We start from the raw sequence: 12,500 nt of genomic DNA, 5'->3' as shown, positions 1-12,500 counted from the left end.
CACACTTACACACACACGTATATCCCTGCGAGTGCAACCATGCATATACAAATGAATATACATATACAAAAAAAATGATGCAAGCAAAGCCCATCTTATATTTTGTCCTGGTAGAGGGAAAGCGGCTTATGCTTTCATAACATCAATAACATGGCACTGCAAGAACGCAGTGCCATGCGACCGCTCGCCTCTGAGTCATGGTATTGAGATACGAAAGGGATATTAACAAAAATAATTCCGAACGACAACAAGGAGACTGCCGTTCGCCAAGATACTCGTGTCCTCTCGTCGTAACTCTTCCCCTTCTGTTCTTTTAATTGTGAAGGAGATGGGAATAGCTAGTCTCCCTTCTCCCTTCCCCTCGGCCAGCAGGAGGCCAGCAGGAGGCCAGCAGGAGGCCAGCAGGGCCCTCGGGAACCATGTAATCAGCCCAAGGGACGTGACGGTCAGACCCGACCTCGACTTGATTACGCTCGGACTTGGTGGCATACTCTGGCCCTGCATCCAAAACAAGGCCGTTTGTTGTTCAAGGTAGTTAGGGGCAGGAGGTACCTCAATGTGTGGTGTTCGGCGGGCCTCTTGTTCTTCCTTGATTTTGTGCGAATATCTAGATTTTTTTTTTTTTTTTTTTTTTTTTTTTTTTTTTTTTTTTTGGGGGGGGGTGTTTTCAATGTTAACAAGACGATTGCGTCTCTTTTTTTTGCCTCGCTTTTGATTTCAGGATTAGCTCTATGCGTCTGACGGGCTGTAATAATGGATTTCATGTCTGGACGGGAGTCGTTGGAAAGATCCTGCTGGCAATTAGCAGATTCAATCCTGCGTCCGGATGGGATCGGCTTGTTCATCACGTCCTGATCAGAGGAGGTTCGCTCTCTCTGACGTTAGTGGTCTGCTAGTGTTCTTGGCACATCGAACGACTGCTACGGTTCGCGAAAAAAAAAAAAAAAAAAAAAAAAAACGTTTTAACATTTTCGACTTTTCCTTAAATAGCGTGTCTTGAAAAGCGGACTGGCCTTCGTATTCAAGGGAACTGATTTCTAGTTTTTTTTTCTTTTTTTGTACCTCTTTACTTTTAGCAATATCCTTAGACTAATGAGGAACCCGAAAAGTACTTATTTTTGTGGCTCCCTTTACATAACTAAGACTGACTGGAATGAAACATGAACTTTACGTTATTCTTTTCTACATTTGAATGGAATACAAGAAATCGATTTCGTCAGAATTTTGCTACGAGCCAATAAGCTACAAATATTATAATCATCGTGACTCGTTTTTGTTGTTAAACTCTCACGTTCATATCTTTCCCCATTTACCATGGAAATTATATCCTTTGTCAAACTAGAAATTTTAAATCGCCAAATTCTCATCACTATGAAAATCGGTATCAAAAGCCATTTGCAATTACAATGACTCTTCTCTCAACACTCCTTCTCTCTCTCTCTCTCCCTCTTCACACTAACCCCCACCCCAACCCCAACCCCCACCCCACCCTCGCCCACTCGTTACTCACACCCATACCCCCACCCACTCATTACTCACACCCATACCCCCACCCACTCATTACTCACACCCATACCCCCACATACCCAACTCCTACTCCCCACCCCCATCCACCCCCGACCCCTTTCCCCGTGACCTCACATGACCTACTTGGTGTGGATGTTGGTGTTCGGTTTCGCGTGGTCTGCGTGTCCGATCATCCTCATCTCCTTGCTGACGCTGCCGTTCATACTGTACATCGAGGTCTTCTTGGCGTGGTACTGCGACGAGTCCAGGAAGAGAGAGAAAACACGTGTTAGACTCTGGAGTGTGTGGGGGGGGGAGAGAGGAGGAAGGGGAGGGAGGTGAGAGAGAGGAGGAAGGGGAGGGAGGTGAGAGAGGAGGAAGGGGAGGAGGTGAGAGAGGAGGAGGGGGAGGGAGGTGAGAGAGAGGAGGAAGGGGAGGGGGGTGAGAGAGAGGGAGGAGGTGACGAGGGGAAGGGAGGAGGTGACGAGAGCGGAGGGGGGGGGAGGTGAGAGAGGAGGAAGGGGAGGGAGGAGGGGGGGGAGGGAGGTGAGAGAGGAGGAAGGGGTGAGAGAGGAGGAAGGGGAGTAGGTGAGAGAGGAAGGGAGAGGGAGAGGGAGGGAGGGATGTGAGAGAGGAGGAAGGGGAGGGAGGTGAGAGAGGAGGAAGGGGAAGGAGGCGAGAGAGGAGGAAGGGGAGGGAGGCGAGAGAGGAGGAAGGGGAGGGAGGTGAGAGAGGAGGAAGGGGAGGGAGGTGAGAGAGGAGGAAGGGGAGGAGGTGAGAGAGAGGAGGAAGGGGAGGGAGGTGAGAGAGAGGAGGAAGGGGAGGGGGGTGAGAGAGAGGAGGAAGGGGAGGGAGGTGAGAGAGAGGAGGAAGGGAAAGGAGGTGAGAGAGGAAGAAGGGGAAGGAGGAAGAGGAAGGAGGTGAGAGAGGAGGAAGGGAGAGAAGGTGAGAGAGGAGGAAGGGGAGGGAGGTGAGAGAGGAGGAAGGGGAGGGAGGTGAGAGAGGAGGAAGGGGAAGGAGGTGAGAGAGGAGGAAGGGGAAGGAGGTGAGAGAGGAGGAAGGGGAAGGAGGTGAGAGAGGAGGAAGGGGAAGGAGGTGAGAGAGGAGGAAGGGGAAGGAGGTGAGAGAGGAGGAAGGGGAGGGAGGCGAGAGAGGAGGAAGGGGAAGGAGGGGAGAGAGGAGGAAGGGAGGGGGGGGAGGGGGGGGAGGTGAGAGAGAGGAGGAAGGGGAAGGAGGTGAGAGAGGAGGAAGGGGAGGGAGGCGAGAGAGGAGGAAGGGGAAGGAGGTGAGAGAGGAGGAAGGGGAGGGAGGTGAGAGAGGAGGAAGGAGAGGGAGTTTCAGAGGAAGGGAGAGAGGGAGAGGGGGGGGGCGAGAAAGAGCGGAAATAAGAGAGTGGAGGGAAGGGAGGGGAGAGAAAAGAGAGAGAAAAAGAGAGGGAGAAAGAAATGAAAAGAAAATGATGGTAAGATACCTTAGGAACTAAAATATTACCCATACCACAGCTACTGATGGCAAAAACACTAGGCACCAATCGAATATGGCATTTAACGTGAGAGTGAGAGAGAAAGAAAGAGAGAGAGAGAGAGAGAGAGAGAGAGAGAGAGAGAGAGAGAGAGAGAGAGAGAGAGAGAGAGAGAGAGAGAGAGAGAGAGAGAGAGAGAGAGAGAGAGAGAGAGAGAGAGAGAGAGAGAGAGAGGAGAAAGATAGAGAGAGAGAAAGAAAGAGAGAAAGAAAAAGAGAGCGGGAAAAAAACAAATACAAGAAAACGAACCGACAAACAGAGATAACAAGTATAGGAATGCATAAGAAATGGGAAACAAAAAGGGTAAGAAAAGAAGAAGAAAAGTATGGCCAGGGAGTTCCTGATCTGATTCATGGCATCTCTGGAAGGCACCCTGAAAGAATTCAAGATACGCGCGCATAAACTTGCACTTAACACACTTTCACGACAAGGGTGATATATTCGCGTTATTTTCCGATTGTGCATCGCAATAAAAGAAAGAAAGAGAGAAAAGAAGAAGGATGAGAGAGAGAGAGAGAGAGAGAGAGAGAGAGAGAGAGAGAGAGAGAGAGAGAGAGAGAGAGAGAGAGGGAGGGAGAGAGAGAGAGAGAGAGAGAGAGAGAGAGAGGAGAGAGAGAGAGAGAGAGAGAGAGAGAGAGATAGAGAGAGAGAGAGAGAGAGAGAGAGAGAGAGAGAGAGAGAGAGAGAGAGAGAGAGATAGAGATAGATAGATAGATAGATAGAGAGAGAGAGAGAGAGAGAGAGAGAGAGAGAGAGAGAATCTAAACAGATCATCTATCTTTTAGAATCGAACAGCAACCCCCCCCAAAAAAAAAAAAAAAAAAAAAAAAAAAAAAACGGAATTAGCGGGTCACGGTAGCGCAATTTCCACGTCACGAAAATATTGCATTTGCACCTTTTTCAAATAATTATAATACATATTTTTATTGCGTGCAAACAAAATATATATTAGATTTAAAAAAATAAAAAAAGATTTATGCGTTTTGCTATTAATCTGCTTATCTCCTTGTTTTATTTGGTTATTTGCTTGTTTTTGTGATGTTATTATGTTGTTGTTTGCATTTGAGCATCTCTTGCTGATTTTTAATTTGTAATGTTAATATATCATTTACCTGTCCTAGTTTTTTGCTCGATTTGTTTAAGAGCGAGAGAGAGAGAGAGAGAGAGAGAGAGAGAGAGAGAGAGAGAGAGAGAGAGAGAGAGAGAGAGAGAGAGAGAGAGAGAGAGAGAGAGAGAGAGAGAGAGAGAGAGAGAGAGAGAGAAAGAGTAAAATTGGCTAGAGAGAGAGAGAGAGAGAGATAGAGAGAGAGAGAGAGAGAGAGAGAGAGTAAAATTGGCTAGAGAGAGAGAGAGAGAGAGTAAAATTGGCTAGAGAGAGAGAGAGAGAGAGAGAGAGAGAGAGAGAGAGAGAGAGAGAGAGAGAGAGAGAGAGAGAGAGAGAGAGAGAGAGAGAGAGAGAGAGAGACATATATATGTCCATCTATCTATCTATTTCTCTCCATATATATTTTCCCCCTTGCAGCAAATGTCTCCTATTTGAATCCCTCTCGCCCCTGCCCTTGTCACGCCCGCCGGGGACCCGTTCCTCTCCCGTCCCAACACCCAAGGACAGCATAAACGGCGCCCCCTCCGGAGAAATGATTAAATATGCTTATAACACAGAAGTATGGAAAGCAGCTTCCACGAACTTGTTTTGACTCTAACGCATGTAAATTCGCCTCTGATGGAGTTGATGCGGGGAGGGGGGGAAGGGGAGGGAGGGGGAAGGGGGAAGGGGGAAAGGGGGAAGGGGGAAGGGGAAAGGGAAGGGGGGTGGAGGCCGCCTCTTTAATTATCTGTATTTCATCATCTTCGCCCGCGCCAAAGGGACACAAAGGAGTTCTTCGAGGAGGAGCTTGATAATTGAACAGAAAGAGGGGAGAGAGAGAGAGAGAGAAAGAGAGAGAGAGAGAGAGAGGGAGAGAGAGAGAGAGAGAGAGAGAGAGAGAGAGAGAGAGAGAGAGAGAGAGAGAGAGAGAGAGAGAGAGAGAGAGAGAGAGAGAGAGAGAGAGAGAGAGAGAGAGGGAGGGAGGGACGAGACCACGGAGGAAAAGATCACGAGAAAAAAAAGAGGGGAGGAAATAAGAGGAAAGACTCGCAAGGTAACGAAGGGAGGGAATAGAGGAAACGTTAGCGAGGGAAAGGGAAAGAAGGGACACGGGGAGAAAATCGCGGGAATAGAGAGAGAAGAGGAAATAAGAGGAAAAGACTCACAGGGTAACGAAAGGAGGGAATAGAGAAAACGTTAGCAAAGGAAAGGGAAAGAAAGGGACACGGGAAGAAAATCGCGGGAATGGAGAGAGAAGGAAATAAGAGGAAAAAACTCGCAAGGTAACGAAAGGAGGGAATAGAGGAAACGTTAGTGAGGGAAAGGGAGAGAAAGGAGACGGGGAGAAGATCGCGGGAATAGAGAGAGAAAGAAATAAGAGGAAAAAACTCGCGAGGTAACGAAGGGAGGGAATAGAGGAAACGTAGGCGAGGGAAAGGGAAAGAAGGGACACGGGGAGAAAATCGCGGGAATGGAGAGAGAAGAGGAAATAAGAGGAAAAAACTCACAGGGTAACGAAAGGAGGGAACAGAGGAAACGTTAGCAAAGGAAAGGGAAAGAAAGGACACGGGCAGAAGATCGCGGGCAAGAAGAGAGAGAGGAAGCAATCGAGTAAGTGTCACAGGATGATAAACACAGCCCGCGAGACACGTGTCCCTGTCCCTCTAATCCTTCTTCGCGTCATCAGCAAGACGGCGCGCACCTGTGTTGCATTAAACGACCTCTTGGCTCAACTGCCTTCCCTTCCCCAGCAAGATTGAATAATTCAGTCGTAATAGGTCCTACGGAGGAGGCGACGCGGGATAAACCTGTCCTATACATGTTTAAGTAAGGTGTTCCTTATTACTGCATGTGCTTATTTACACATGTTATATAATGTATGTATTTGCAGGCACATACACACACACACACACACACACACACACACACACACACACACACACACACACACACACACACACACACACACACACACACACATATATATATATATATATATATATATATATATATATATATATATATATATATATATATATATATATTCATATATATATTATATATATATTATATATATATACATTATATATACATATATTATATATATGTATATATATATATATATATATTATATATATATATATATATATATTTATATATATTGATAGTTAGATATATATATACACACATCTTCAGACCTGAAGATAGAAAACCAGGGTCCGCATCTAAAAAAAAAAAAACTTTGCATCGTCGCAACTCGTGTTTTGGTCATCAATAAGGCGAAATTGCGACCAATCCAAGAAACAACTTGCGACGTCAAAATGGCGCAACTTCTGCGAGTTACTCAACCCTGTCGCAAATTCCTCAAGCTCGAACTAAAACACTCATGAATTACGTTACCTACGAGTCCCATTCTTACTGGCTTTCTCAGAAAACAATAAGAATATGTAAAAGATGCAAAACTAAGCAAAGGTGGTGGGTTGGTAGCCTTGGAAAATGCATCGACGTGTGCGGGGGTCGGTGCTAACGGAGCGCCACTAAATGAGGGCATAAAATAATTGTGATTTTCAATTTCACAACACTTTAAAGGTGTAGCGCCACTAAATGAGGGCATGAAATAATTGTGATTTTCAATTTCACAACACTTTAAAGGTGTAGCACCACTAAATGAGGGCTTAAAATAATTGTGATTTTCAATTTCACAACACTTTAAAGGTGTAGCACCAATAAATGAGGGCAATGTTGTGATAATTGTTATTTTAAATTTCACAACACTTTAATTCAAGGTTGATCTCCGTCTGCATTATCCTCTCCCAAAATAGCTGAGAGCTTATGAGACATCCTAAGAAATCTTTTATTCCAGCACTGCATGCCTTTCATGAACTGATTTCAGCAGTTTCAGCATAGCCAAAATTAGCTCGTTTATTCCGTTGGATAAGAGGTAAAGAGGAGGATGTATTATTTTCCATGTTTTCGAAGAAATCGTGAGTGGCGGTGATATTATGATATTACTGTGCGGTGATTGGCGGACGCATTTTGAAAACGTGCGTCTCATTGGCCGCCCAGTGTAATGACGTTTCTTAACAGTCGATGTTAAAACTGTTTCCTGGATCGGGAAGTAGCGAGAGTCCCAATTACTACGGTCGCAAGTTGCGCCAAGGTGGATTTGCTACCGATTTTCTTGGATCCGGCACCAGGTGGATTTCGAAACTGTTGCCTTGGTTCTCTCTCTGTCTCTCTCTTTCTCTCTCTCTCTCTCTCTCTCTCTCTCTCTCTCTCTCTCTCTCTCTCTCTCTCTCTCTCTCTCTCTCTCTCTCTCTCTCTCTCTCTCTCTCCTTCTCTCTCTCTCTCTCTCTCTCTCTCTCTCTCTCTCTCTCTCTCTCTCTCTCTCTCTCTCTCTCTCTCTCTCTCTCTCTCTCTCTCTCTCTCTCTCTCTCTCTCTCTCTCTCTCTCTCTCTCTCTCCCTCCCTCTCTCTCCCTCTCTCTCTCTCTCTCTCTCTCTCTCTCTCTCTCTCTCTCTCTCTCTCTCTCTCTCTCTCTCTCTCTCTCTCTCTCTCTCTCTCTCTCTCTCCCTCCCTCCCTCCCTCCCTCCCTTATTCCCTCTCTCTCTCTCACTGGTAATTAATCTGACCATGAAACTAGAAGAAATTAATCCTCCTAAATCAGTTAGGTTGGACGCCCTTTCCTTACTAACCTGTATAATTACGTTTTGTAGATCATCCTTTATACAATTATGGAATAATGGAACAAATGATAAGTACAGTATTTGTTTTAGTCTCATCTCGTTATGATGCACAAATACAGTGAAGAAACTCCTATTAACTGTTCAAATCTTTCAGGCGTCTGCTATTTCTACAGTAGCACCCTATTGCTTGGTGGATATAAATTCATCTTCAAGAATTTGTATCGTCTGGCTAAAGAATCCAGAAATATAATTGGAAGGTTCGAAGTACTCAAACATGTTTTGAAATGCGATTGCATTGTTGGTATGTGCATTCCTTACACGAGATCTAATAAAACCTCATTTAGACGTTACCAAAAGGCGAACCACAGTATCAAAATCCCTGGTTGGTGGTTCGTGAAAATGACTTGGCTCCCTGAAAGGTCGATTCAGCGACGATGCTCATTCACGCGATAAAAAAAAAAAAAAAAAAAAAAAACAGCCTAGAAACCAACAACAGCATTCTCACTACACGACAACTCAGAGACTAGACTCTCGCTGAGGTTGGATCGGACGGGGCGCCCGTGCTCGCTCTTCCTCCTCTATGACATTTTACGCCCACACTGATAGCATGACCGATACGACACATCACTCACTCCACAGCAACCCAATGTGTAGGTAGAGTCAGACATGAACGACCAATGCGAAGAAAAAAAAATCGTTTGTGACGATTCTTGTCGTGTCGGTGTGCGTGACAGTCACCGCGTCGCGTAGTGTGAAGAGCTCCTGGTGTGTTCATTCGGCCGGAAGGAAGTATAAATGCAGTACTTGAGAATATTTGAGAATACATAGAGCTGGATATCTTTCGAGGTGGCTGAGGGGATTTGTTTACATGTTATTTCCAACGCACGTATATTACGTAAATAGAGGGGTTTTTTTTACGGCACGTAAATGTAGATCTCTGGTTTTCAGACGGAATGGCTGACTTCTTTATTCATATGAATCAGGTCACGATTGCGAAAATTTAGAAAAATATCTTCCATTTACGGTCATGAGAGGGAGAGGGATGAATTCGCACTTCTTCGGGTATATCACATCCTATAAAGTATATCTATCTAGTTGAATATTTTCAACCCCTACTCTTTAATTCATGAAGACTCGCTTAATCTTCCCACGACGAGACTTCTAAAGATGGCGCTGGGGGGGGGGGGGGTGTAAGCCTATAAAAGGTAAAATACGAAGAAGGAAAAAAAATGTAACGTGTTAGCTAATGATAATTTTTTAGGCCAACTGATTCCGGAACAAATGAGCGGAGAAAGGATGAAAAAGAAATGCGTAATATGTGTTCCTTTAAGCTGCAGAATCATTTAAATATTCATCATACAAATTATGGTTCTACGAATTTCATTTTCTCTTTGCATCTAAAATATTTCGACCACACATACATCAATATTATCACTACAATAAGTGTTGCTATTATGTACTGAATTAACACACAAACACACACATTACCTTCATCATTATTGCAATAATCATAGCTATTACCACCAAATTTACGACCATAACTCTAATTACCATTACCAACTGCTATAAAGAGGCCTTGCAAATCAGAAGACGACCATCTGCCAGGTGGAAAAGCACTAGGTTCATCTTTACGACCTTCACGCCAAGCATCTTGATCCGAATTACATGCTCTATAAAGTACGGGATCCAATTTTAGGCCTTGGGTCGGGTCTGTACTAGATCTTTCCTCCTAAGTCAGCTTCGGTTAACTTTAATAACGGCAAAAACAGAGTTAGTTTAGCTTTGAATCATGTTAGTGTCTAACCCCTTGGTGTAAACTATGTTTCGGTTTGGTGGCATCCTCCCCTCCCTCCCACCTCTTTCCTCTCCCTTAACCCCAGACAGTCTAACAAGTAACTGTGGCTTTAGACAAGGTTATTATCACAACAAAGTTTCCAGCCCGAGTCGAGATGCTGTGAAGGGTTCTGTGACGTCATCGTCGTGATGAGATTACGGGCGAAGGCGGGGCACAGTCAGGAAAGGGGTAGGGGGTAGGGGTTAGGGGGTAGAGGGGGACACACTGAGAGCTAATGTGACGGTTACGAGGTTAGAAGGGTAGATGTCAGCCCTCATCATATCAAACGTGCGTACAGGTATATATGCACACACACACACACACACACACACACACACACACACACACACACACACACACACACACACACACACACACACACACACACACACACACACACATAGGAGTGCACACAGACATTTTTTTTTCACTGTATAAATTCATAAATCACTTTCGACTATTTGTTATGTGCCTTTGGTGCTCGTTTTTTCCAAATCATATCTAAAGACCCAATACTATACGAAAATCAAGATTAAACGGTTTGCAACATCAATAATTACTAGATGCCACATTGCAATTCGAAATTTATGATTTATATATGACATTGATAATTTAATGACATTGATTCGATAGAAAAAAATATATGTATATACTGCTTCCATTTATAACTAGAGCCAAACGAGGTCAAAAGGTGATCGGGGGCAGTAGGCCGCAGAGTGCCAAAGCCTTAGTGAGAGATCAGCGCCTAGTTCTGTGCCGTTTAATAAGAGTTTGTCCATATTGTTGTCCCTTTTGGAAGGTCGTCACGAGATAAGAACTCACTAGCGATAGTTAGCGTCGTTGTGGTATTTTTTTTTTTTTTTTTTTAGCGTTAGTTAGCGTCGTATGGTATGTTTTTTTTTTTTTTTTTTTTAAGCGTTAGTTAGCGTCGCTGTGGTATGTTTTTTATTTTTTTATCTGACGTTTTGGAAAGAGAATCAATCTAATAATTAGAGAGAGGTATTATATTACACACAGACACACATACACACACACTCTCTTTGTAACTAGAGATGTATCGGATATCCGCATCCACATATTTCTTTACATCCAATTAATGATTAGAATACCCGCATAGGCATCCGCATTCACAATCAAATAAATATCCACATGGGACTGAAAACCATGAACTGGGAACGATGGGCGTTTCTTCTCACACATTTGTGGGAAGGGAAGGGAAGGGAAAGGAAGGGAAGATGAAGAACGGAGAGAAAAGGATACGAGAAAGGAGAGGAAGAAGGGAAAAGGGAATGGGAGGGAAGGGAGGGAAAAGAGAGAGAAAGGATACGAGAAAGGAGAGGAAGAAGGGAAAAGGGAATGGGAGGGAAGGGAGGGAAAAGAGAGAGAAAGGATACGAGAAAGGAGAGGAAGAGGGGAAAAGGGAATGGGAGGGAAGGGAGGGAAAAGTGAGAGAAAGGATGCGAGAAAGGATAGGAGGCGAGGAAGAGGGGAAAAGGGAATTGATGAAAGGAAGGGAGAGGAGAGAGGAGGAAGGAAAAGGGTAGAAGGGATTGAAATGGAAGGAAACGAGAGGAGAAATGGACGAGGAGGGAAGAGGGAAGAAGGGGGGAGGGAGAGGGAGTGGTGGGAGGGGTAAGATATATATATATATATATATATATATATATATATATATATATTGCATACACACGCATAAAAGAAACCACGCACTGCCTGTAGTCAGCTAACAGCTAATATTCGGCAATAATTGGTGTTTGATAACAATATGCTAAAATCATCCGCATCCACAAAATATGTAAATATGGTATCCGCATACAGATCCACATCCGCGGATCACTAACCTCATACATCCGACACACCTCTAGTTCGAACATACACACACACAAACACACACACGTTCCCCTCCCCTTAATACGCACTCTTACATACAAACATAAAACGCCACTAACTCACATCCCCCCCCCACCCTACCCCCGCCTCCCCATATCTCCCCCCCCCCCTAACGCTCTCCTCCCTCACCGATATTAACCGAAGTGGATTTTCCAATTAAACCAGGCACCCGAAACTTCGTAATCTTAAGAGTATTTAGTGCATTTCAACCCACAACACGACCTGGGTTTAAGTGCATGATGATGGGAGAATGCTCGTGGTCCTTACAGCCGTCATGAGCGCTGGCCATTGCGATGCCGAAGCTGATTCCGGATATGTTGCAAGTGTCATGCACGAACTGGGGAAATATTCTTTCAGCGATAAAGATGGGGGATGATAGTGATGCTCGTGGTGTTAGAATGGTGATGATAGTTGGTCTAGGTTATAGATCATTATCGTTACTATTATGATTAGGTTTATGTGTGTGTGTGTTTGTTTGTGTGTATATTTATATACACATGCACACACACACACACACACACACACACACACACACACATACACACATATATACCTCCCTGACCCGGAGTCGAACCTCTGCCGCCTTCAAGAAGGACCCGAGAGTGCAGTACTAAACCAACTAGACCACACGACCCAACAAAAGGATTGTCAAACTATGATCAGACTCGCTCCATAGAATTTACCTATCTACTCATACTGGAGTAATGATAGCGAAGTTTTACAGACAATTCCCGTGGGCACTCGGTGGCACTGGTTCGGAAATTCAACAACAAAGTCAGATGACCTGAACCTTTTGTTGGGTCGTGTGGTTTAGTTGGTTTAGTGCTGCACTCTTGGGTTATTCCCGAGGGCGGCAGAGGTTCGACTCCGGGTCAGGGAGGTGTGTATATGTGTGTGTGTGTATATATGTGTGTATGTGTATGTGTGTGTGTGTGTATGTGTGTGTGTGTGTGGTGTGTGTGGCTGTGTGTGTGTG

The 12,500-nt window shown here is 44.6% G+C and overlaps 1 protein-coding gene across 1 annotated transcript in view; it reads right to left on the bottom strand.

Annotated features, from left to right (window-relative positions):
- LOC122251972 (adenylate cyclase type 5) overlaps positions 1 to 12,500 on the bottom strand; it is a gene marked incomplete in the record, with an annotated part of 631,004 nt that overhangs the window by 39,654 nt on the left and 578,850 nt on the right. The window contains 1 exon segment of the mRNA XM_086554818.1: positions 1,651 to 1,760. Within this exon segment, the coding sequence (XP_086410944.1) occupies positions 1,651 to 1,760 (110 nt within the window).

This window comes from Penaeus japonicus, unplaced genomic scaffold, assembly GCF_977035675.1.
Source record: "Penaeus japonicus unplaced genomic scaffold, GWHDUDI00000001_assembly GWHDUDI00000001, whole genome shotgun sequence".
Taxonomy (NCBI): Eukaryota; Metazoa; Arthropoda; class Malacostraca; order Decapoda; family Penaeidae; genus Penaeus; species Penaeus japonicus.
The sequence above is the reverse complement of the archived record's forward strand: the minus strand, read 5'-3'. Positions and strand labels throughout refer to the sequence as shown.